Genomic DNA, 25,887 nt, shown 5'->3' on the forward strand with positions numbered 1-25,887 from the left:
TATATTTTAAGAGAAAGGAGAGCCAGAAAACAGCCGGAAAGTACCACAGCCCCCGGCTATGGTCCACTTCCTCTGTTTCCTGTCAGTGACACGACCACTGCAATGCATGTACTGTTAATGCGTTGCATACGGCGCTCCAAGATACGCTCTAGTTGGCAGAAGAATATAATGGTGTTTAAGCTAACGTATTCTCTCCACGAAGCTGTGCACGGCGTAAGCCAGAAATAAGGTTGCGTTGAATCCTCCTATCATATCCGAAAAGGTTTGTGCTAAGCTTTACACACGAGGAACCAATACATGGGACGAGTCATTGTTCGTCTAGCCGATAACACGTGAAAACTACCTCTTATGTGCAGATAAATAAAAGCAAACACACATGTAGCACCCTGTTTTCCACGCGCTTTTTTGCGCATAATAAGGCAGATGCTGTAACGCTGCATCAGGTCTTCGAGGGGAAAGAGTTACCTCCAGCCTCAACACAAACTTAGTAAAAGGCCTTTGGGGGCATTTAATGAGAGTTGCCTGTTGCTGTGCGCGTGTCCCTCATACTCGGGGAAATACGAGAGGAGAGAAAGAGTGTCAAGCCCTCAGCTACAAATAAACCCTTTCTACCAAACTAGTCATTTTTAGATCAAAAATCATAAAGGAGCTGAATCATTGGTTTTTCTATTCTTATATCTTATTATTGCAGAGTCATTCTAGCTCGATGCAAGGAGATGAAATGTTGTATACGTCTGCGCTAGATGCAATGCGCAACTAGCTGTAAATACCCTAAATGCTTAAAAGATGTAGCTACACAACCCTATAAGGCCCCTTCCGCTGTTTTCGGGTACTCCGAGGAAAACGATCACGGAAAGGAGGGAATTGTTTCGAAAGGCGCTCACAAACTGCCTCTTAAGTTTGTGGTAAGCTTCAACCTAAGAGTCTCCATGCAAAGATTTTGAATTGAAGGTTGTGCTTAGCATTATTGCATGGCTCGCTGCAGCTGCTCCCCGCTCATATAATAGCTGCAAATGGAACTAAATTTCACGTGCCCCTACAGCAATTTTGGCTTCGGTCAAGTCATCCGGCAATCCAATACTTTTAGTTTCTTTGGAAGCAGGCTGGAAAAGTCGCCGGAGGTGGAGGTTGCTGGTAGCACAACGCCCATCGAGGCAGCAGACGCCGTCTTGCAAGATATTGTGAACGCAGTAGGCTCAAAGCTGCTAAAAGACATAATTCTCAGAATATAGACTGTTCTGGATGCATCGATGAGGCTATCCCGACCAGAAAAGTACTATGGCCCTTGGTCAGCCAGTACTCAACGGTCACAGCACCTACTTAGAGATGCACGTAGTTGTCTACCCCGCCAGATGAAGTTAAAAACAATCCCCTCGTGGCATCTTTATTAAAAGGAACATCTTTTCAGTGGTTGCTCTGTTCATGCACTGGAAGCCGTCTGCGTGCAGGAATTCCAGCAGTTCGAGCCTCATTAGATTTCCTGACTTGTCAGTTTGTGCAAACATCAGCTCAAAAGCTTTTAGGGGATTGAGAAAACTGAAGCAGGGGAGTCTACCCATAGATCGCTATGCCGAGAAATGTGGAACTTTGGCTCGCAAATGCCACAATGTAGACTATTAGCTACCTTCTTAGTGGTATATCTTAGGTATTATCAAACCAGTCAGGTGGTCGGAGGACCGGCAGAAGCTCAGCATTTACACAAACAACCGGTGGGACGTCCATAACTGGTGGGCGAAGTGACGACTCATGAGTGATTAAGCACAAATCTATCATGTTTCTCTGGTAGCAAAGTGCTATCTCGGGATTTACAACCAATGGATGTTGGGGCTGTCATTCGGCCATTTGCCTATTCACTCTTTAGCGCTCTCCCTGGATTTATGCTTGTTGACGGACGTAGGACGCAAATCTTAGCACGGCTACAAATTTTCAATATTCCTTTAATTGGAATTGGGCCCTTTCAGCATGGTACATCTCTCCATTGTTGGCCACACCATGATGTAAGCCTAGGTATGCCATGGGCGATCCGATGGATGGTGAGTATACAGACACAGCTAAGGGTTGTAAAGGTCAGTGTGCTGGAAGGCGCTAGGAAGAAGCGATTCTCCGCTTCTTCAACAAAGCTCATTATCATCTATGGTGTACAAAAAAGAGCCAGTGTACCTCAACAAAATCAGGTCAAGTCTTCATGCACGCGACTTAAAAGTGCAGGAAGAGGAGCCGATCTGAAGCACAGATTCCGTCTTACTGGCTCTGCACCTGGTTCTTTATAAGGAAGCTTATTCGATATTTTAGCCGAGAAGCAGAAGGAATGGACAAATATGGAGGGGGAGTTCGCAGATGTGCTCGATGATGACGACCTGCGAGTAGGCTGGCCACCTGCTGGTCGTCCAGAGCACCGTCCTGAGCTAATTCATGGAGCAGCCCCAGCTGTGTTCCACTGTGTCAAAAGTCCTCACACCATGAAGAGGAAACTGAGCGGCGGACAAAAAAAAACAAAAACCGGCAAAGTGCAGGAATGGACTAGCGCTTTCGGAAAAACCCATTGCTGGTGCCGGAAAAGGATGGGAGGAGGCTCATGTGCATCTACTTAAGGCCCCAGAACAGGAGTCCTATTGAGTAAATGCTTCTATGAATCGTATCGGCTATTCGCTTGACAAACTGCATGAAATCGAGTGTGTAGACATACAACTTCAGGCGCTTTCCTACAAGATCCCATTCGCCCTGAGGACAAGCACAAAACGGAGTTCCGCACTCAAACACGGAAGCTCGAGCTTACTTGTAAATTTATCCGCAGTGTGGACTTGTTAGTGCACGAGCTGTACTGCAGGGACAAGTTATTAGGGTTTTTTGCGAGCCTCTCAAGGAGGGAGGATGGCTGCCTAAATGGATGACGTCTTGATCTTCAGTCAAAACGTTCAAGAGCAGCTATAGCACTTACGACGTGGGGTTCGGCCGTCTTTGAACAATCACCGGTATGTGAATGCATGCAAGTGCTTGCCTTTCATTGGAACAATGGTGTTTTGGGGATTCTGTGTTTCGGCTACAGAAAACGGGCCAAGTGCCAAAAATTGAAGCAATCAAGTAGAGGCCTTGACGTAAGGTTATGTAAGCGTGCATCATATTAGCAAAATAGAAACCCTGAATCTGTTCCGGTCGCTGCTCCTTCGACTGAGCTACTTGAGAAAACACATTTTATGGCCTGGAAAGAGAGGAGGGTGATGCAGCTTCAACAACGCTTATCGGCAACTGCCCAATTCAGATAGTCACTCCGCATTAACAGCTATTGACGGTTGCAGAGCTGTTAGCGCAACTTTTTGTTCCAACAGGCGACGGGCTCTCCAGTGCATCAAATCACTTCCTGATGTTTTTGTTACATCGCCAGAAACAAGCAGCGGTATGCAGTGAAAGAAAAGGGACTCTATGCGGTGTGGCGAGGCGCTGGAAAATTCCGTCAAACTGAGCGCATTTTAACTGTCAAGACTGACCATCACTATTAAATCTACCTTACGAAGACTTTTAGGTCTTGGATCACCCTAGTGGTGTTCGCTGACCATGATGCTTCCTGCAGGCCAACTTTTAACCTAGGTATACTAAGCGCATAGCCAACACGGTCGATGGCGCGTCCTGGCGACGGCCCAGATGTTTACTATTGTCCAGCATAATAAGTCTTGTCTGTGATCTTCTTGATAATTGTTCATCTCCAACGCATGCTCTGCCTGAGATGGCTACCCTCATCTATGGGTGTTGCTTAAAATGTCTCCAGATGATATTGTAAATGTGTTCCCTCAGCTCAGACTTATGTCCAAGAGCTCTCGGACATCTTGCTTTCACAGTCTTTCTTCTGCCGACTAGGCTGCATCCACCAGCTGTGCTGCACTCCAAGATTTCTGGGAGAGGCGCAGAGGCACCGGCGAGCTAGTGTGCATTTTAATTCTCTTCACACATTTTGCCTGTCTCCTAGTTTCCCTTAGCAGTAGCCTCATGCACTTCAGCGCGCCGACGACAGCGAGCCATCGCGCCCTCGCGGTTATACTGGTTTGGTTCTTCATTGTTGGCTTGTGTGTGTTTATTTTCTTTGCAGGTACCGCCTGCTACCCACTATCATCTTTTCAACTGCATTCGTATTGTGTTTCTGCCTGTCTAGGGGCTGTCTAGGGAGTAACTAGTGGCGAAAATTCTTTTGCTGTCGTACTTACAGATAATGTTGTACATGTACGCAACACGAAAGCATCTTTTTCGAAATAGTGGGTAGCGAGAAGTAGCGGGCTACGTAGCACACAAACACTTTCTACTGCCCTAGTTGTATCAAGCTACGAATGTTCGCGGAAGGCAACAATTAGTTTCTCTGTTCATATACCATATTAATTGTAGAGTAGCGTTACCTCGGTACTATAATGACGCAGTGTTATGTGCCTGTGCGCCAGATGCTACGTGCAGCTAGCTGCAAATGCTCTAAATGCTTAGAGGAGGCAGCTACGCGCGCCCTGGTCTCTCGTGTTCCAAGCTTTGAGAGGCGCTCGCAGAAAATGAGGTAGTTCTTTTGACGAGCACTTAGAAATTTATATGAAGTCTGAATTCAGGCAGAAATGAAGTGTCTCCATACCGAGGCCTTTTGGGGAGCGCTTACATTGTGTCCTAATGTACTGAGCTCAAGCTACTCTGCAATCTATATGCTATATGAGCAACCGACTTAGATAATCAATCGTCGACTTATTCTTATTCAACTGTAACTGGAGTAGTAGATAGTGGCAAAGTGTAGCTTTACCCGTTACACTGTTCCTGATTGGGTGTGCCAAGAACTTTGCTAGGGAGAACTATGATTTTAGCCAGCCCTGCGAGCTAAGTTGAATAGGCATGATTGCGTATGCACGACCACGTGGAATGTCTGACGGTACACCTGGCTGCACTTACGTAAGTTGTGTTTTCCTCTCCTGCCCACAATCCGATGGCCTTAAAGCACCGGGGCGCACGCCGGATGGGTGGTACCTGACTGCTTTTTGGCTGCAAATATAAATCTCTAATTTGAGCCGGCGGGGTCCCCGTTCAACAACATTGAAGCCCTAATCATAGGGAAGGTTACCCTGAAAACCCAAGCAAAATATTTCCATGAAGGAGTGATGCATACACACACAAGGCATTTGCTCATGAACTATCAGACTGCGGAGATCCGCTCTTGCAGGAGAAAATAGCAAGCCTTGCAGCCCTGAGGGCACATGCGTATATAACAAATTGAGTACATTGCTTTGCCCTCTTGGCTTCGGAGAATTACATGACGAAATTACCCTTCAGGGTAGATCATGCCCGTTTCGCAGTTGTGGTTGAAAAAAACATAGATTGGTGCTGTAAGATTAATTATGGACTAAAACTCAGATCGAACAAATTCAGGATGGTGCGCTTTGTGCGCTTTGGGGTAGCACTGTGGCCAGCCATCACACAGCTTTTCGTGCGGCCTTCCGAGGAACCTTACAAGTAAGCGGCAAAGTTTTGCACGGCATTGAATAACAGCCTTCCTAGTGCAGACTAGCGAAAATTGGTATTTGTCTCAACTCCGGTCACAATAACTAACATTTTAACGAGTGTCAAAATGACTAAGGCTTGGCTCGCAAAAAAGCGCATTTCTTGTCCTATGTACTGTGGTCTGCTTTATATCGAGCCTTTTCTTGTCTTTCCGAGTGTGCACAGCTTTCTCTTTGTTAGACCTCTAGCGTGTTTGTGTCTCTCTGTGCCCCACCGTCTTCATTCCCGCATCATTTTCTCCCTGTCACACCATATCCTCACCCTCTCACTCCCTGCACCCTCACGGTTGCGTATAACTCGGTAACACTTTACGTGTCAACGCGCTGTAGTATGTATATGCATTCCCTTAAGATGAAAGTTGGTCTCTCTCCCCTGCTGTTTTCTTCCTGTTACCTATTGTGTTCTGCCCTCCGTGTCGGAGCCAGTATCAGCAGCTGTTTCTTCCCTCCTCGGCCTAAAATCTTGCATTGCCCCCCCTGTGGTAGCCCTTTTACAATCCCTCAACCACCGCCCAATTTCTAACAGCAGATCCACGAGGCCGCCTTTCTAGCCACTGCTGCAAACGCTGCGAAGCACAGTCTGCGCTCTTGGTTGCTCTTCAGAAATCAGTGAGCTTCGCGCAAGAAACCAAGCCCGATGCAGCTTACGTGTGCCACAGCAGCAGTTCGCTACTGTGACTCCCCGCGTTAGTGTGCATTTAAAAATCGTACGCCATATATCTCAGTTCCTCGCCCTAAGGGAATGTGGCTGAAAAGCGAAGCTAGGTCCTTCATGCACGACAACCTATATCCGCGCCGCTCTTTGAGCTACCTGTCAGCTTGATGCAGGCAGGAAAGGCGTGCAAAACGGACAAAGCCGCAAGCACGGTATAATACAGTGCAAACACGACATTTGAACAGTTACACAGGGAAATGAGTCGCAAAAAATAAAGTGTTTTTCGCTTCTGCCAAAGTGGCAGCAACATGTTTTGATTCCCAGCATCGCGGGGTATCTATGTATATATGTATGCCTGGGGTGTTGTGTCCACACAGCTCGGCCCAGTCTACGGCGTTTGCCGTCCTGAACAGCAGCGCTAAGACTTCTCAGAAAGGCGCGTCAGGCTCCCGCAAGGCTACAGCGGGTCCTAAAGGGAAAAGAAAAGAGCCATCCAATACTCATTAAACTTGCTGGAGAGGGCTCCCCCCACCCCCCCTCCTGCAGGAGCCGTGAGGGGCCCCCCTCCCCCTTCAGGCTGCGCACAGGCCACGCTGATGGTTGCCTCTTTTGTCAGGCACCCCACTGGTTAAGACCGCCATTTGGCACTCAACAACGGCAAAACAACACTAAAAACAAAAGCGCTCGAACCACCAAAACCGCACGGCAGAGGTTGCACGTCCCACACCCGTGTACAGATACACTTCAGTTACGTAAACTATTAGAAAAATTCAGCAAGGCGCAACAACAGACACAGCCAGTAGGGTCCCCCATCAACCCCCCATGCTGCCGCTGGTGCTGCCGCTGCCACAAAGGCGACAGCCCACGCTGCTGCAATTTTCGCCCGCTGCACGGCACACAGACACTGAGACAGAAAAAACCGCGTCCAAGAGATAGAGACGTAGAGAACCCAAAACCATGTTCAAGATAATCTAAAAAAGGCAGTTTGACGGCTCTTCGGCGCACTCGAACCAAGGATATCCCCTCTCATTCGCCTCCTTGCAGGCAAGTACCACACCATCAACAAATGACTCCAGAAAACAGGGATTTTTCCCCTACTCTGTTTCCACTGTTACATTAAACAGCTGAGGACCAGAAAACAGAATAGAACAAGGACTCTCCTCGCTTGTTTTGGAAATTCGACTGCGTTCAGGGGCCTCTAACGGCACCGGACGAGTTTCCCCTCCTCCGCGTGTAGCCTCTTCAGGCGTGAGGTGAGCCTCCGCTTCCGCTGCAGCCGCCGTCGCTCGAATGCCACCCCCGGAGCACCTAAGATGTGCGTCCAAGAGCTGCTGAGTCTGTTGCCGAGGCACCCCATCACCTCCGGCGCCCTGCACGTCCTGCTGCTGAGGCAGCAGCATGAGACGCTCGCCGATAGGAGCGTCAGCAAAGGCAGTGTCTCCGGAAACCTCTGCTCTGGCAGCTGTATCGCGCTGCTGCTGTTGCTGCCGCTCCACTTCGCTGCTGCAGCCCCAACACACATCTGGCTGGTCCCAGATACACAAAAGCCCCTCATGATCCCATGAGGCATGCTGCTGCTGCTGCGGCAGGTGGGGGCCATACGCCAGCGCCTTCGTCTGCTGCTGCTGCTGCAAACGCGGATTCGCGTTTTCCGGGCTGAGGGCTGTCCTCTCGAATGTCATGCAGCAATCGTCGGCCAGTGGATGCAGGCAGTGCTGCTCTTGCTGCTGCCAGAGACCGTCTTGCAGCTGCAAAGTCGCTGGCTGCTGCTGCTGCAAAAGGAGAGCGTCCCGAACAAGGAGGGGTTGCTGCTGAGAATCGATGTGCAGATCTTGCTGCAAAGGGCCGTGAGACAGGTGCTGGTGTTGCTCCTGCTGCGGAGGGTCCCACGGAAGCCGCTGACGCCGCGGCATCCACGGATACAGCTGCTGCTGCTGATAGTTCTGCTGCTGCTGCTGAAGTGAGCGCCGCCGATTTCCTCCTTGCAGCGCCTGTTGCGGGAGGTCCTTGTGGCTTGGCCTTCCCTGCCGTTGTGGCTGCACCAGAAACACTTGTTGCTGCTGCTGCTGACGCAGCTGCCGCTGGAAAGCTTTCGGCAGCTTCCGATTCACCGCAGGAATGACTGCGGCAGCCTTGGTAACCGGCAGATGCCGCTGCGGAGACAGCCCCTTGCTCTGCGTTCCCACGGAGCGTCCCTGCTGCTGCTCCCAGCCAATGGCATTGTGCAGCTGCATTGGATAGTCCAGGCAGACACCCCCAGTTCCACAAGTCCACGCAGTCTCCACGGCGACGAAAGACGCAGGAGGCTCCGCAAGGTAGCTAGCCAAACCGTCCTGCTGCTGCCGTTGCTGCTCCGCGTCGGCTTGCTGCTGCAGACGGTCCGCGCGGGATGATGTTGTACCCGAAATTTCTTGCGGTGTCTGCTGCGTTTCCGAGGGCGACCGCTCTCTGACCACCATCCCCTCCTTCTCTTCACTCTCGACTGCAACAGTCGGCGCAGCTGCTGGTGCTCCCGAAAACGCGAAGGGGGAGAGGCAAGGGGCCGGCGAGGAAGTGCACGTGCTGTTGCTGCCGCTGCTGTTGCCGGAGGAGCTTCCCAAGCTGCTCCTGCTACTCACATCGCCATCAGGAGCTTCCGCGAAGGCACTCACGCCGGAGGAGGAGACAGCAGCAGCAGCTGCTGCTGCTGCTCCTCCTGCTGCTGCTGTCACAGGATCTGCCACGTCCTTCTTGGAAGCTACGCCGTTACTGGCTGTCACTGCGAGACCGCGCATCTCCTCGGGTCCGTGCTGCATGCAGCGCAGACGAATCAAAGAAAGCAACTCAGTACCAAAAGCGTCCACTCCAGTGTCTGTGTGGCTGTGCTAAAAGGGGCCTTTTCCTCTCTTTCTCTCTCTCGAAGCCAGTCTGTTGCACGAGCAGCAGGGAGGGCTGCAAACTTACCGCATGCCGACAAAGGTTCCCGACGGCACACCGCCCCAGTTGCCACTTCACGCAGAGAGCCGTCTTGTACACTTCCCTGAAGCAAGCAGGCAGGAGCGCATGCAGAAGCAATGGCACTACCAGGAATAGCCTTGACCCTTGACGCCTGGCGGGGGTGCCCACAGATGCAGCAGGCAGCAGCAGCAGCTGCTGCCGCCTCTGCAGACGTCCAAGCAGGCAGGCGTCGTCATCTTGCAGAAGAGTAAAAACAGCCCGCAGCTGCACCCTACGCCTACCCCGTAGCTCTAAGTTCCTGAGGCTGATGAGCGTAAGAGCAGTCTCGATTCACGCATCTCCCCAGTTGCTTAAGTCGTGGACAGAGAGAGGTTCTCCTCAAGTCTGGGGTTGCTCTCAACTCCATCGCATTATGAGCAAACTGACAACTCGTTCCCCTATCGCAGCGGCCGCGCGAGAACCAAGGACACATCTTTGTCTGAAAACAAAACAGAAACAACCCTGGAGATTCTACTCGAGAAGAAGACTCTGCGAGACACTGACCGCGACACCTGCAGCAATTTGAAACCCTTCCCAAGGCACTATACACACAGCCCCTGAATGCAATAAGCCCAGTGGTAAAAGAGGAAGGAAACACGGCTGCGACCAACACCAGCGCTCCGATGGGGTTGCTCCAACAACAGGAGGCGCACCTTGTAGAACTGCTGCTTCCGCTGCAGCAAAGACGACGTCTTCGCGGCAAGACTGGGAGGCCTCAAAGCAGTCTGTGGAGGACCTTGAACCCCCTGACTCCTCTGCAACAGCTCAAGGGGCCGCTGGGAATCCTGCTGGGCTGGAAAGTGTAGGAAAGAGGCAGCAGAGACGGTGGGCATCTTCTCACTCTTCACAAAACTCTGTTCTGATCCGATGCCAGAGCCCGCCCCGGAAGACTCCTCCTGCCACTGCTGTTGCGGCATCTCCTGCATTCTGTCCTTCGTTGGGGAGCTCTCAAGCCGCTGAGTCAAGTGTGCATCCTTCACGTGGCGGCGGGAGGGCACGGTGCTGCTGTTGCTACTGAAGCAGCTGCTATTTGTGGACGCCAGGGCCGTCATTGGGAACAGAGCTGCTGCTGTCATTGCACAAAGTGCAGTGCTCGCTGGGTTGCGCTGTTGCCGTGCTGCCTACACACTGTGGAAGGTATTCAGGCGGACGGCCAGATCGAGATGGGCAGTCGCGGTGCAAAACGTTAAAACCAAGTACCACCGCCCTCTAAGAAAGAAGGAAAAAGCATACAGAGCCCCACTAAATGTGGAATGAGACTCCTGGGGACGCTGCACGCGGCGAGGTCAGTGGCCGATGTCTGCCCTGAAGGGCCCACAAAAGTCCACGTATGCGAACGATGGGGGGTTCGCACGCAGAGGGAGACCTTTTAAAATTGATTTTTGAGAGACGGCAGCCAAAAAAGGCGCAGAGGACGTGCTTTGTTGCTGTTGCGGCCCGGTAACGCGGCAGTGCCTCAGGGAAACGGAAGAGGGCGCCTCCTTCCATAAGGTCAGACTGGAGTAGCTACCGCTTACGTGCTATACAAATAGCATTCCTGGAAGCTGAGAATAGCAGTGCACGCAAAAAAGGATTTAAAAAAGACCAAATATAGCAGAGTACCGAGCACCTGTGGGGCTGCATAAGGGCCACCGCGGGAACCGGTCGGTAGTGGCTGCCATGCGACTTGAGTGAGCCAAAAGAAGATGCCAAGGAAAGAGAGCAGTTCTGTGAGGCCCGCGAAAAATTAAAGCACCACAAAATTCAAAAACGGAGAGGAAGCAGGGGCCCCCTCTCCCTCCTCTTGCACTCCCAGCCCCACAGCCCCGCACAGAGTGGCGCTGGGCCCGAGGGCAAAAGCATGAGCCGGCACACTACAGCTGGAAGCTCGGGAATAATTCGCTTTCAGTGTGTTTGTTTCCTTTCAGATTAAGTTTCATTATTTACACGCCTTCTTTCGCCTCGTGGGGCGCACCAAGGCTTAGCTACTGCTGCTGTCCAGAGCCACACAAACATGGACCCCACGGAGTTTGCCCCTATATCCAGAAGGGAGGCACTGAGTACTTTCACACAACTCAATAGGTTCTTGACCTACCGCGAATAGACACGTCCATCCGCACCTCTGTATCTCCTTTTTGGCCACACCATTAAGCACTGAATAGGGAGGCGATGTGATGGGCATCACCCCCGAAGATACGCGCTTTCACAAGGTTCTGCCTCGGCATCGTCCTTCAAACGCCCCACTACAGCCTCGGGAAGGTCGGTTATGCCACAGACACATCTATGATATCAACTTGTTCCACAACGAACAGGTGAAGATCATGGTTAGGCGACTCGTCGCGGATTCACACACATACGCCAACAACTCAAGGTGATCGATCAAATGCGGCGAGCAAAACTACACTCTGTCCCAATCTACTACTCCAGCTACACTTAATTAAGAGTAATCAAAAGAAAGCCTGCTTGGTTTGACTGTTCGTGCATCCTGATAGTTACAGAGTAGCGTTAGCTCAGTACATTGACGGGCAGCCTTTACCGCTACACACAAGCCCTCTGCGCATAAAAGACACTCCACACATGGCTGAAATACTGAACTTTATCGATAGTTACTAACTCTTTGTGAAACGAACTCTCTTCGTCCCCTGCCAACGCCCTTCAAGGCTCAGAACACGAGAGGGGGGATAACCATCGTGCGCGTAGCCACATCCTCTAAGCATTCCGAGCACTTGCAGCTAGATGCACGTAGCATCTACCATATACACAAACAGCACTGCGTCTTTCAACATTGAGCTAAGGCTACCCTGCAATTAATATGGTATATGGACAGAGAAACTAATTGTTGCCTTCCGCGAACATTCATAGCTTGATACAACTAGCGCAGTAGAAAGTGTTTGTGTGCTACGTAGCCCGCTACTTCTCACTGCTCACTATTCCAAAATAGATGCTTTCGCGCTGCGTACATGTACAACATTAACTGTGAGTACGACAGCAAAGGAATTTCCGCCCACTAGTTACTCCCCTGACAGGCAGAAACACAATACGAGTGCAGTTGAAAAGGCGAAAGTGGGAAGCAGGCGATACCTGCAAAAAAATAAACACATACAAGCCAACAATGAAGGACCAAACCAGTATAACCGCGGGGGCGCGATGGCTCGCTGTCGTCGGCGCGCTGAAGTGCATGAGGCTACTGCTAAGGGAAACTAGGAGACAGGCAAAATGTGTGAAGAGAATAAAAATGCAAGCTAGCTTTCCGGTGCCTCTGCGCCTCTCCCAACAATCTTGGTGTGAATGCACAGTTGTCCGAGCCCTGAAAAGTCTTCGTGAGGTAGATTTAATAGTGACGGTCAGTGCTGATAGTTAAATGACGCCCATTTAAAACTGACGGAATCTTCCAGCGTCTTTCCACACCGCAAAGACTGCCTTTCATCGCACTGCATACCGCTGCTTGTTTTTGGCAAAGTAACAAAAGTATCAAGCGGTAATATGATGTATCTTCGAGCCCCTAGCCTATTGGGAAAGATTATCGCCCATAGCCTTGGCACCACCAATAGCTTTTAATAAGGAGTGAGTATCTGGATTGGGCAGTTCTCCAGACCATGAAATGTGTTTTCTCAAGTAGATCAGTCAAAGGAGCAGCGACCGGAGTAAATATACGAGTTCAATTTCGGCGATATGGTGCAAGCTGACGTAGCTTTCCAGACTTTTTAATGGTGCGTACACGTCAAGGCCACAACTTGATTGCTTCACTTTTGGCACATCGGCTCAATTGAAGCTACTATGTTCACATCCTCTTGCAGGCCGGTCTCTGCCGCCTACACGGGCGTTCTGCCACCCTCAACCTCCGTCTTTGGAAGGGTTTTCCAGCCCGCTATCAAGCAAACTGCGAATATTGAATTCCGGGATGAATTGACAGAAGCCAAATCTGTGGTAGAGACACGTTGATCCTGCGTCCATCTTCAGCTAGTACATGAGCGGGAAACATTTGCAACGAACTATGCGGTGATAGCAACTATAACGCTTTTATCAGGGTCTCCGTATGAGAACTTTTAGCTTTGGATGTTTTTCAAACGCAAAACTGGTAGAACGTTATTACTTATATCTCGATGGAGCTTTTTCTTTTACCTGACGACGTTCCTTGGGCTTTCCCACATGAGGGGAGCGAGCTAGCTAGGCTGCGCGTACCTGAATCCTCTAAACATTTCGAGTGTATGCAGCTAGTTACACATGGCATTTAACGCACACATACATAACATTACGATTTCTCGTATCGACTTCACGGTACTCCGCACTAGAGAATGATGCACGAACATATCAATCAATGTGTTTGTTCCTCTCTAATTCTTAGTTAAGAATAACAAGTGTAGTAGAAAATGCTGATTTGTAGCGTGAACCGATACAGGAGTGCTCGCAGAACGCAGGAAATAACAGCCTTGCAGGCGACTCCTGTCATACCAGGCCGGTGTTGAATACAAACAAGGAAGAGTTTCTTGAAAGGCCCTCGTAATGATCATCCTGCAAGGTATTTTAGGGTCTAGTTCGTGACTCAAGTTGGAACGCTCCGGGGGGCCACCGCGGGGGGAGGCCCGTGAAACAAGCGTTTGTATTATCCAATGATTAGGAAAATAGGGTATCTGAGCCACCGAATTCCTCCGCAGACACCAAGCGCGTTACAACCATTTTAGGAACTAGCCTTCCACAGGCTGGCGCGACACGTCATGCACGCCATCAGTAGTAAAACCACTTGATACTACCAGCCTAACTCTGGCGCAATTCAGGCATTGAGGGCTAAAGTTTCCACATCTTGAGCTTATCATACGAAAACATAGAGGAATCACCCCGTTGCTGTGGTCAACCTAATGAGGAGCAGTTCCCGACCCCTCATGCTTCCATCGTTCTCGTGTGGCAGCGTTGGGCCTTGAATAAAGCATCCTAGCCCGTGGTCCGGTCTACTGTGATCCTGCTTACAACAGTGGAGTATCACAATTGGGTAAAACGCAATCCTAAAATACCCGAGATGACACCTTATACCAAGACAACGCATGCACAGTCGTATCGTAGTTAGCTACCTTACCGCCGGGTCAAGGGTAGCCCACTCCTCCCATTTGGCTTTTTCTGCCCTTTTTCGCTGCTCTTTGTTGCTGATTTTTGCACTAGAAAACAATGGAAAACAAATCAAAATAATTTGCCCAAAAAGCATGAAAGAAGGCTGGAAAACCGTGGCAGGCGCTGATGTCCATCCGCTTAAGAGGCAATATCACACCCGCATGTGCAGCGAGGCAGGGGAGGCGCGGGGTGAGCAGCAGCAGCAGCAGCAGCAGCAGCAGCAGCGACGGCAGCAGCACCAGCAGCAGCAGACCGACTTGCTACTGTGGCTTTTGAATGTCTATACGCCTACGAAATTGCCTCTTTTTCGCCGCAGCGGTTTATTTTACCACGTCAGTCTCTTTGGGAAGTTGAGAGTCCCGAATGCGCAGCATTTTTCGCGCTTTTGCGCGGCACCAGCTGCAGCGGTGCGCAGTCAGCAGCAGCAGCAGCAGCGCCAGCATCAGCAGCAGGCCTGCGGCCACCCGTGTGCTGCAGCAACAGCAGCTGCAGCAGTTGCTGCCTCGAGTCTTTCGCAGCGCGATCCCAAGTGAGGCGTCGCTTCCCATCCTTACTGCTTTTTAGGGCACCCTGGATAAAATTAGATAGTGGTGAGCGCCTTGTGCGGCGTTCGGGGGCCTCTTTCCCGCGCATTTTCGGCCAGGGAGAGGTAATCCTCCGCCCCACGCTTTAGGGCGTATATGTAAAATATCGCAGCGATAGATTGCTGCGTAATTAGAGTTACAGGGGTTGCTCTAGAGGTCATCAACTGGGTAAGGAAGCCTCAGAAAACTGGCTTCCGGGGGTGTCCAATTAACCATTGGGCATCGCCGTTTCGTGCACGGGGGAACGGGGCTGGACCAGAGGAGCAGCGGCTTGTCTCCCACCATAAGCAGAGGCACCGGCAAATCCAAAGGATTAGAGTCGCTAAAGAGGTCTCGGAAGCTGCGTTCTTGTCTGCAGCCGCTCGCAGGCTGCGCAGCCGTGCAGTTTTTGTTTGAACGGTCCAGTGAGTCAGCGTTGCGTCTGCAACGGAAGGAGCAGCAGCAGAGGCAGTGGCGGCCGCCGCTGGGGTGCCGGCAGGGGGCGTTGCAGCGGCGTGCGCAGTCGTTCCTGCGAAGGCTTCCATAGCAGACGCCTCGAGATCAGGTATATGCGTGAGGCTGCCACACACCGAGTGGCAGCAGCGGGTGCTGCAGGGGCAGGATATGAGGCCTGAGATGACACAGCCGTGTTCCCCCTCCGTAGTCGTGGGCATGGAGGAATATCCTGTCTTCTTGTCCCCTCCTGGGAGCGCGCTTGCCGCCAGCAGCAGCAGCAGCCATGCGGTGGCTTCTCAGCAGCAGCCGCTGCTGCATGTAACGGGAGATGTGTCTTGCTACAGAGAGGGCACGCTGCATCGTCTTATAGCCGCGAGGAACATTCCGGGGGTTCGGCAGTGGTTAAGCAACCCATTTTGTCGAGATGCAGTCAACGACTTCAATCACGCAGGTGTGTTGCTTGCACCCTATGCCGCTTCTGCGCACAGACTTCTATTGCTCGGTGTCCGCCTCGGGTGAGGGAGGGAACGTGTCAGCGTTTCTTGTTGGATAGCGGGGGCGCTTTCTGACGGCGTTCGTGTGTGTCTGTGGCGACTGAGCGTGTGACTGCTGCTCCTGCTTGCCGCTGCGCTCTGCCTGCTACGTGTTTGTTTTAGGGGAGACCCCACTGCATGTCGCCTTACATGTGTGTGAGCCTCGCATTCTCTCGCTTTTGCTGAGCCCCCCGCCGGCGCAGTTCCCCCCCCAGTGCATTCTCTCCTGCAACGGCAGCAGCAGCCGCAGCGGCGCGTGTGTGAGCGGGGAGCCAGAGGGTGCGGAGGGCTCGCTCTTATCGGCGGACTGGCGAGCGCATGCGGCGCGTGCAGCAGCGGCTGCTACTGCGGCAACCGTCGACTTCTCGCTGCCTTTAGATGACATGCCCGCCCTCCACATCCTCGTGGGCCGTTCATCCTTCGCCGAAGTTCGCGCAGATGCAGCTGAGTGCCTCAGACGCTTGTTATACCACGCAGGATTGCTGTATGCAGCCTCAGGCGGCTCACGCGTCTGCAGCCGCTGCACGCTCACAAGCACCAGAAGCAGGGATCTGTCGACGGCTTGCCCAAAGGAGGAGGCCCGTCAGGTTCAGTGTGGCGCGCAGGAGTTAGATTTGGATGCAACGGATGGCAGCGGAAAGACGGCGTTGCACGTTGCTGCTGCTGCGGGGGGTGCAGCTGCCGTCGAGTTGCTGTTGCATGCGGGGGCGGATCCGCTGATAGCGGATAAGCGGGGGTTGATGCCGCTGCATGTGGCTGTGGACAGCCGCTCTGTCGAGTGCCTTTTGCTGCTGCTTGCGCATTCTTTCCCGGAGGACTGCTTTTTGTGGTGCGTGGACTCTGCTGCGGAGACGCTGCAGCGGCAGGAGGATGCGCAGCGACTCGTTGTGGGGAGTGCGGCAGCAGAGGCTGCAGTGTCGACCGAGGGGGCCCTCGCCGGGGGGGCCCCTCCCGATGTGCGGGCCTTTAAGAGGGTTGTGTTGCAGCGGGCGGAGAGGCGGCCTCTGCTGCCCTGCGCATGCAGCAGCAGCCTCGTCTACAGGATTGCCAGACGCTGCGTTCGCCGCTCCTCCTTTCGTTGCCTGGCAGCGCTGCTGTCATACCCCGTGTCTGCTGCTGCAAGCGCCAGCGGCAGCGGCAGCGCAGCAGCAGCTGCTGGCGAGTCGTGCATGGCGCTGCAGCTGCTTCATGAGCAGCAGTTGCGGGAGCTTCTCTGCGTTGCTCGCCGTAGCGGGTGTCTGCAGTTGTTTCTTGCAACCGTCTATGAGTTGGTGGACGCGGAGCCGTCCATGTGCAGCGTAGCGAAGGCTGTGTTTGCCGAGGCTGGGAAGACTTCCTCGAACTGCGGGGCACCACCGACTGCTCCTCAGCCGGTGTATGTACAGCAACGCTGCAGCAGCAGTAACAGGACGTACCGCATTCCTGAGGGGTCAGGGACCTTGCTGGCTACGCATGAGAGCTGCATGCGCCACTTGCCGCTCCCCGAACCCTCCGATTTCCCCGTCAAGCGATTTAAGCTGATGCAGAGGTTCCCCGAGAACCCCAGCAGGCTAGAGGTGTGTTCGATCCGCATGCCCTAGATTCATGATGCATAGGCCCCACCAGACGCTGCGTGCGTGCTTGTTGCTGACTGCGTGTAGCTGATATTTCGAAGTTTTGGAATGCCGTCGAGGGTGCGCTCTGATTGCAACTTTTATCGCGCTTGCTGTAGGTGTTGGTGCAACCGTCTTCGGGCGTCCTGAAGGCTGCGGAGTTCAGGCACTTGGACTGGATCGATTCTGCACCGCCGGCGTCGTTGGCAGACATCCTCCGAGTGCACGACGTTAGCTATATCTTCAAATTGAAGCAAAAGTAAGGGACAAAGCTTGGCTGGCTGCTTGGTGAAAGGGGTCTCGGTAGAGCAGGTGTGAGTGCTGTTATCGTAAGCTTTGGGGGCGGGGCGTGTAAATGTATGCCTTGGCGCAATACCGTTTTTCTAGTGAGTCTCTCTCTCTCTCTATGGATTTTTTTGGGTATGCGCATGCATGTACTTATGTATCTATGTGTATGTGGATGATTGTATTTTATGTGTATGTGGATGATTGTATTTTATGTGTATGTGGATGATTGTATTTGATGTGTATGTGTATGCATGTATGAACGAATGCATGGTTGTTTGTATGTGCTTGTATGCGCTTACAATGTGGGTTCCTGAGTGTCGATGTGCATATTTATATCTATACATGCATATATGTATGTATGTGCATGTTATTATGTACACGTATGTCTGCGGTGGCACTTTTTTACTGCTGCAGAATACGCAGTACCTTCGGCACTTCTTCAGTTAAAGGGCCCTCGGGCGGCAACAGCGCTGTGGGGCCCACAGGGTTGGACAAGTTTGCGTATTCGTTTGCTGATGGCGATACGCCAGTGACAGCTTTGAGTTGGGAGGCAGCCACCTGCGCTGCGGGAACTGTAATTGCGGCTGTGGATGCGGTTTGTACTGGCGCTAGGGTTAACGCCTTTTGTGCGGGTAAGCAGCAGTAGCGGCAGCAACTGCAAGGGGGGGAAGGGGGTAGTGGGCGTATGCGGAAAGGGGCTTGGTGGTGTGTGCAGTACTGGCCACGTGAATATGCACAGAGCGTGGTTTAGGAGGTGCTGTGTGTTCTTCCTGTTGCAGTCAGGCCGCCAGGTCATCATTTGGGGAGCTGGGGGGCTGCTCAGACAGCTCCCTATTCCCTGACAGACGAGGATATTGCGTAAGCGGCTTTCGAGAGCGTCTTCTTTGTTGTTGCCCACCTTGCTGTCTCAGCATTTGAGGGTTCCAGTCAAAGAAGGCCTCCCGTCAAGCGCGCTTGTGGCTGCGTTGCAGAGCGGGGAGTCAGGGCTTTTGCGTTTTGAATAACGTGGCCATTGGTGCTGCCTATGCGCGGTACAACTATGCACAGAAAGGTAGGCTTTTGTACACTGCGTTCCTGACCATCGATCCTGCAGCATTGGGGGAGGCGCGCCTTAATCCGCTTCCGCCTTCTCTTGTGTTGAGGATTTCGCGGAGGCGGTGGCTGCTGCTGCTGCTGCTGCTGCTGTGTTTCTCCATGCATTCGCGGGGCGTCTTTCACAAAGGATCTTGCCGCGGCTGTGAACTTGAACGGTGCCGCAGGTATTCGCCGCATAGCAATAGTGGATTTCGACGCGCATCACGGAAACGGGACTGAACAGATAATTCGGAACGTTGGTCTCAAATTTAGAAAGCTGCAGGTACGTATGAATGTGTATCTATCGAGATCTGCAGCCACAGTACAGTAAACCCCCCAATATTTTAGCAGATCCTAGGCCTTCTACCGTTTGACTCAGGGGGGTACCTCCGAGTTCGTGAATACTCGTACATATCCGAAACTTCAGGAGTGCAATGCATGGAGCCCTGCCCCTCTGTGGACTGTTAGGAGTTTCGATATTACACCATTGTGTGCGCTGCGTTCGGGCCCTGTGAACGTGGTCGTAGGGCTTGTCTACATTACTGTCCGACAGCAGCTCACCGGCTGAAGTGCATCGCGCTCCTCCAAACCCCCAGTGGGGTGACCATCCTGACTGCTGCGAATCCGACGGCCTTAGGGGATCGGCGGAAGACGGGGGGGGGAGTCTTCATGACTTTCCTGTACAGCTCCCCATGTGGTTGGGCTGGCGCGATGAGAGCGACCAAGATGAGCTCTTCTTCGCTTCTATTCATGGTCCGCTACAGCTGCTAGGATGTTCTCTAATGCCGCAATTCCTTTTTGGCTACGACGCAGATAGAATGGAAATGCGTATCTGCATTTCCATTCTGCATGCACACGTCTCCTGCGTCCGCTGCGTATATATATATACATATATACATATATACATGCATGCGCGTATGTATGCATATATATATATATATTCATGGTCGTGTCTGTGTCTGTGTCTCTCTGTGCATTTGTTCGCTACAGCTTTTGACGGCAGCTTCTATCCTGGCACAGGCAATGACTGTGAAGACTTTAGTAAGCTGTGTAGACCCCTGCCCGCCGGGGCATTGTTCGTGGACTCCTTCTGATGCAGATAGGGTTTTTTTTTTACGGCGTCGCTCACCTCGGTCCGTGCGGTGTATGCACGCACGTTAGTGTATGTGCTTATGCGCATGTGTCTCATTCCATGCGCATGTTGTGGGTGTGTTTGTGAATAATGGCTTTCACAGGTGGTCCCACAATCCTTAACGTGACGATGCCAGTCCACGACGCTTGTTTCACACCTGTGGAGGGATCGGCGGAGGGTGACTCCTGCTGCCACTGCCGCCGTTGCCGTGAGCGGACTTGCATGGGCACGCGCGCACGCGCTGCTGCTGTTGGTCATGGCACTCCAGCAGTGGCAGCAGCAGCAGCAGTTGGGGGAGTTCTCAAGCCATACCGCTGCCACTGCTGCCGGCTCCCAGGTCTACCGCATCGTTCTGTGCGGAGTCGCTTGCTGTTTAAGGAGCGCGTCTTGAAACGGCTGGATGCCTTCAAGCCCGATCTCATTTTCCTCAGTGCAGGCTTTGATGGACACATCAAGGATCCCATTGGGGGCGAGGCCGTGGGCTGGACGGAAGACGACTTTTACTGGCTCACGATGCAGGTGCAACGGGCAGCCCACCGCCACTGCAGTGGCCGCTGCATCAGCGTCCTAGAGGGCGGATATAATGTAAGGGGAGGCGTCATTTCTCCCCTGGCTCTCTGTGTTCGAGAACATGTTAGAGCCCTCGTCAAGGCCGCGCACATGCGCCTTGAGACACATGCCAAGCCTCGTAAAACACAGGGCTCATTGAGCAGGGTTCCCGAGGAGCTGATTGCCCAAGGAGCTTCAGAGTCGCATGCGCCGCGCCACCAGGAGGCCTCTAGCCCACTGGGAGACGATAGGGTCCCTGCAGGACGTGGGGAAGATGCTCTGGAGGGGTTCTCCGGGGGAGAGGAAGAGTTTCTAGTAGAAGATGAAAGCGACAGCGGCTTTTCGAGCTCGGACGATGAAGCTGAAGCCTTTTTTGATGCATATGAAGCTGTCGAGGGGGGTGGGGCCCCTTTTCAAGGCGCCTTGGTAGAGCCCTCAGAGGGTCCTTTGTTCGTTGCTGACGGTCCAGGGGGTTCTCTACAGCAGCCGGTTGTCAGCCTGGGTGCCGCTATGGGCTCTCCTTCGCGAGCAGGTGTCGCCGGATCTCCCATCGATAGCCATCAGCCGATGTCAGGGGGCCCTCTTTCTTACGTCAAGGACTCACTGAGGGCCTCGCTCCCACACCCGAGCGCAGCAGCAGCGACGGCTGCAGCAGCTGCTGGGGGGGAGTGGCTTGGTAATGTAACTGGGGAAACGCGCATCTTTCATTCCATACAGGAGGGTGTGCAAAGCCCTTCGGCGATTTCCTCCGTCTCGGAGGACAGTGCCGCGGCAGGAGGGGGTTCGGAGGCTTCCCCAGCAGTTGCAGTAGGGGTGACGCATGTAGGGGCCCCTGGCGATTGTGCTGGCCCAGTAGCGGGAAGCCACGCGGAGGTGTTGCCATCGCTCTACCAGCAGCAAGGCCTCATGGTGCTTACCGCTTCAACGAGCGCAAGTGAAGAGGGAAAACCCCAAAGCATTGGGCTAGGCGAACCCCCTGCTCTGGAGGAGGGGGAAGTATGTAGCAAGGCTGTGCGGCTTCGATACCTTTGCGGATTTCCCGTGTAGTAGAGCCTTCCAGCTTTCTGTTGTTGACCTGGGGTGTGGTACAGTTGCAAGCAGCTGCCTTCGCCTCTCTTGGGCGGGGGTGGGCAGAGAATTGAAGGGTCGGGTTGTGCTGTTTGCATGCATACCCTGAAGACTAAATTATTTTTAAATGGTCAAGGCGCCTGGGCGGCCCCGGTGGGCCTTCCCCGATACTTGTAACAGTTTCTAGGGGACGTAGGGCCATGGAGCAGTGGCCCCCAGGTGTACGGCCAGTTGCAGCTTGCTGCGCAGTCATACTTAATTCTTCAAATTTCTGCTGCAGTGCACGATATGTTGCCTGGTTCCTGCATCAAGGCTTAGCCGGAGCTGTTGCTTTTCACATTCTGCAGGCTCCTGGAAAACCCGCATGCAATGAGCAGTGAATGCGGTGCACGCACATTCGTGCTTCAAGCCCCCGTGTCTGGTAGAGATAGCAGCTGTGTCTACGGACTACATGGGGTGCTCGGGTTGTATCGACACCCAGCATGTGCGCATATAGCCTTTAGGATGCATGGATAGGATGGCTTGCAGAGGCCAGTTGACGAGGTTTTTGCTGGCTGCACGAAGCCGAGGGTGCGTGGTCTTGGGGGGTTCGATTTAACGGCTCAGTGTTACGCTGGTGAGGTATACGTATACGCTTCGGCGTGCTTTCTCTTCCCTTTCTAGAGGGTGGAGGTGCTAGCTGGTGCTGCTACTGTAGGTCTAGCCCCTGCATTCTGACGGCAACTTGTGCTGCTGCAGCATTTGCGGCGGACAGCAGGCTGCTTGCTACAGTGCTTCTTTCTCGGAGGAGACTGAACTAAGTGTGCGGCCCCAATGCATGCCTGTATGCATGCGAAAACGCTAGTTCAAGGGGGAAGCATTTGCACGCGCTTTTGGTAGATTGCGCTGCCTTTATAAGGGAAGGCCGCTCGCAGGCTGAGTGCTGCCAACTTGGGGTCGGGCCTGCTAAGCTTGGCGCAAGCGCAATATTTGGTGCTAATGCGCCTGGTCTTCACTATGGGCCTTGTAGATGATGAAAGTCGGGCAGGGATAGTTTCCCAAATATGTAGACCTTCACAGTCCCGTGCTCGATTTGTGTGCAGTGGTAGGCACTCCGTCAGTCATCAGCGGTGGCCAACTCCACGAGCCTCATGGAATTTCTCTGCTCCTCCTCTATCCGGGCCTTGTCCTGCACGGACGCGTTGCGCATGCACGACACACACTACCCCGATAGTTCCGCAGCCAACAACAAACGGATGAGATTCATCGTGAAGGGGTCCCAGAAGGCACTAAACACCACGGAAGGGAGGAAGGCATGGCGGCTGCTGGGGCAGGGTGAAGGGATGCGCTAGAAGTCTACGCCTAAAAACACACATCCTCCGACGGCGTGAGCCTGATGATTCGGTTGCAGATTGAGACCAAGTCTGTGTCCTTGCTAAAGCGTCCTTGGCTCTTGAGAGCCGCAGCAACTTTCTGCAGCTCCTCTTCAGTGAGACACAAAAATCGTCCCCTGTCGTCTAGGACGCCGCATAAACGACCGCACTCCCGCAGGGATTCAAGGCGCTTCACGCAGTCCTGCTCGGCATAAACGCATCCTCAAACACGTCTCACGAAGGCTAGAGAATCGCGACAGGGGGGAAAAGACCTACAGAGATTCTAAAAGTCTGACCGGACCGTGAGCGGTCCATGATACGTTCATCTGCCAAGGTATACGCATGCCGGCAGAATGATCCAAACCGAGAAACCGAAATCGCTCGAAGGTGTATTCGAACATTGTGAGGGCTGAGTTGGTGCTGTGAAGGAATAAAGAAATTGCACTAACGCACTTTCGTCTTCAGCCCGAACTCAGCGGCAATTTCCTCCAGGTCTACAGCTTTGCGCATTCTGATAAAACGCAGAAAGCGCTCCAACTGCTGGGCCTCCTCTTCTGGCGAAATCTGTAGCTCCCCCTCAGCCTCTATCTTGAAGGCTTTCTGCAAGCATGCAACCCGATGCATACGTATACCTTCCTACAAATGTTTCCCTTCCACTTGTAAAGGTGAAATCCTTCGTGTACAGAGAGAGACGTGCGTGTAGAAAGAGCCCACCATCTTATAGGCAATATATGGATATCTCTACTTGCTCGGAGAAATAACCTGATATAAAGATACTTTGCTGTGTATTTATGTATGCATATGTATGGCTATGTATGCGCATATACACCCAAACGCCACCGAATCCACGTGTATATGAACACGCATACACAGGATAAAAAAGCAGGCCGATCTTGTGAATGAGGCAGCGGTCATAAGACTATGAAAACGCACGCAGCAACTAGAACGCATGTATGCAAGCCTTTCTTGAGGAAAGCACAAAAAGTAGCCTGTCTGCCATGGCCCAACAGAGAACAGGCCCCTTAGGTTCCTGCAGCAGTGCACTAAGGAGATCCTTCAGATGGAATGCTACAGAAGAGGGTTGAAAGAGCCACTTGCCTTCCACTCCTCGTATTCCTCTTGCTCCTTTTTGCGCTTTTCTTGCGCCAAACGCTCCTCCTCAGCCTCCTTCTCTGCCCATAGCCTTTCTCGCTCTGCCTGAGCGACAGCAGAATGCCATGAGACACCACCAAACTAGAGACGCGCCAATGCACAATTGAGTCCTCCAATATATAGCGGGGTCTCTAGCTAGAAGCTTACGTGCGGCAAGGCAAGACAAGGCCCTTTTTCGCTTTTTTTGAGCAATTTCCGCTATCTCTTCTAAGGCGGTGGTTCTCCTATGTGTAGGGCAGTTAAGAGAGTCCAGCGTCAAGAGGCTTTCACTGAGCTCTTTTCTAGGGGCAGAGTACCTGACGCTTTCTGTACGCTTCTTGCTTTGCCTGCTTGTGCGAGAGGCGAGGGCCCTCCTCCTCCTCCTCCGAGTCTGATGCAGCAACGGCTGCAGCAGCTGCTGCAGCCGCTGCAGCTGCAGCGGCTGCTGCAGCTTCCCCCTGCTGCCGCCGCTGCTCGCGCCGCTGCTGCCGCTCCTCCTTCTCCCTCTGAGCAGCTTTCAGGCTCGAGGCGACAAGTGTCTCGCTTGCACTTGCTGTAGGACCCCCAGCCATCAGTTCCTCCATAGCTGAGCGGTCAGTCCTGCGCTTGCGGGCTTCAACAGCCCGCGGCTGTGAGCTGCGCAGCTCGCAGGGCAAAAAGACGGCACAGCGAGGCGAAATTTAAAGAGACAGCAGGGATTATCCAGCCGAAGCTCTTCATCTACGGCATGAACATGCGCATCACATGCTAAGTGCATGGGTAGAGGACAGGACAAGCAGCTCCCTCAATCGATAAACCTGAAAGCTAAAGAAACTGGAGAGCAACGGAGCGACACTTAGCTTGAACTACGTCGATCTTGAGAAAACAGCGCACCTCTTGGGCGTGATTTCAAGCGAGCGGCTTCGAAGGAGAAAGAGAACTCCTCCTATAATGACGCAAAGGGCTGCAACTCCAAGGGCAGCTGCAGTAGTGCTGCTGATGCCTAGGCCATCTTCCTCAAAACCGCGTTGCTGTGTTTGCCTTTGGGCAGACGCAACCGAGAAGCAGCTGTTCATAGACCAAACGATCGGTAATAGAGCTAAAGAAAGCGTACGTGGTTGTAGAGGCTCCCTGTGAAGCGAGAGGGCCCACTGCAATGCCTGCTGGCTGAGGCGAAGCGGGTGAAATGCCATCGTGCAGGGAGCACCTGGTGGATATATGGAGGCAGCACAAAGAAGAAATGGCGGTCCCTTCTGCTACATCAGTAGAGAGGGGAAAGATGTCAAGAAGACAGGTTAACTCCTGCGGGTATAACGATTGAAGCAGCACTAGTCTCGGTACATGAGCAACGGCGGCAGTGGTAATAAGCAGACAAAAAAAGAAGACAGGCGGACTCTATGAGTCGAAAAAGTGGTGCCCCTCTCTCTCGAAAGTGCCGCTGTCTTTACAAATTCATGGTCAATGCAGGTAGCGGAGCACTGTATTTCCGACTCCGCGCGAAAGGAGCCTTGCCACGGGGTGAAGAAACAGTATAATATAGTATAACGGCAAGAAAATGCATTACACGGTGACTAGCATCGTGGGAAAATAGGTAGGCAATCTCAGAGCGGCAGCGAAACAGTTCCTAGAGAACCCGTTAATGCGGCTGGCTGCTGCATGCAGAGTGCTGTAGGCTGATAAGATATGTAGGAATGCCTTTGAGAAGTAGCATGCGATGTGTGCAAGCAAGTCAATGCATGCTTTGTCTTCCTTCAGCTTTGGGGATTGATCAGACATGTGCGCAGCCTGCACTGCTAATGCATCGCGCTGTGTATAAAAGGAAGCGGATCACTGGCGCACGATAATACACATAATTTGTCGGTTTTATCTTAAACAAAGCAAGTAATTCACGTGTTTTTGAACTTATACGGCCCATTTCATCCAGAGAGGTTATGGTGTTTC

The 25,887-nt window shown here is 52.7% G+C and overlaps 2 protein-coding genes across 2 annotated transcripts; one reads left to right on the forward strand and one right to left on the reverse strand.

The window, feature by feature from the left end:
- Positions 1 to 7,265: 7,265 nt before the first annotated feature.
- Positions 7,266 to 10,073, reverse strand: LOC34617604. Its single transcript, XM_026335429.1, has 5 exons — positions 9,801 to 10,073; positions 9,390 to 9,586; positions 9,115 to 9,190; positions 8,628 to 8,960; positions 7,266 to 8,450 (listed from the first exon to the last, which is right to left on the reverse strand). The coding sequence occupies exons 1-5, from the start codon at positions 10,071 to 10,073 to the stop codon at positions 7,266 to 7,268; spliced, it is 2,064 nt and encodes a 687-aa protein (XP_026191214.1).
- A 5,343-nt stretch (positions 10,074 to 15,416) lies between these two features.
- Positions 15,417 to 24,698, forward strand: LOC34621130. The gene is made up of 12 exons (XM_026335430.1): positions 15,417 to 15,699; positions 15,905 to 17,337; positions 17,493 to 17,632; positions 18,076 to 18,293; positions 18,441 to 18,519; positions 18,633 to 18,712; positions 18,921 to 19,018; positions 19,263 to 19,488; positions 19,726 to 19,776; positions 19,971 to 21,197; positions 24,335 to 24,414; positions 24,612 to 24,698. Exons 1-12 carry the CDS (start codon positions 15,417 to 15,419, stop codon positions 24,696 to 24,698), a joined length of 4,002 nt encoding a protein of 1,333 aa, XP_026191215.1.
- Positions 24,699 to 25,887: the final 1,189 nt, after the last annotated feature.

Source organism: Cyclospora cayetanensis, unplaced genomic scaffold, assembly GCF_002999335.1.
Source record: "Cyclospora cayetanensis isolate NF1_C8 unplaced genomic scaffold, CcayRef3 CcayRef3_contig_69, whole genome shotgun sequence".
NCBI lineage: Eukaryota > Apicomplexa > Conoidasida > Eucoccidiorida > Eimeriidae > Cyclospora > Cyclospora cayetanensis.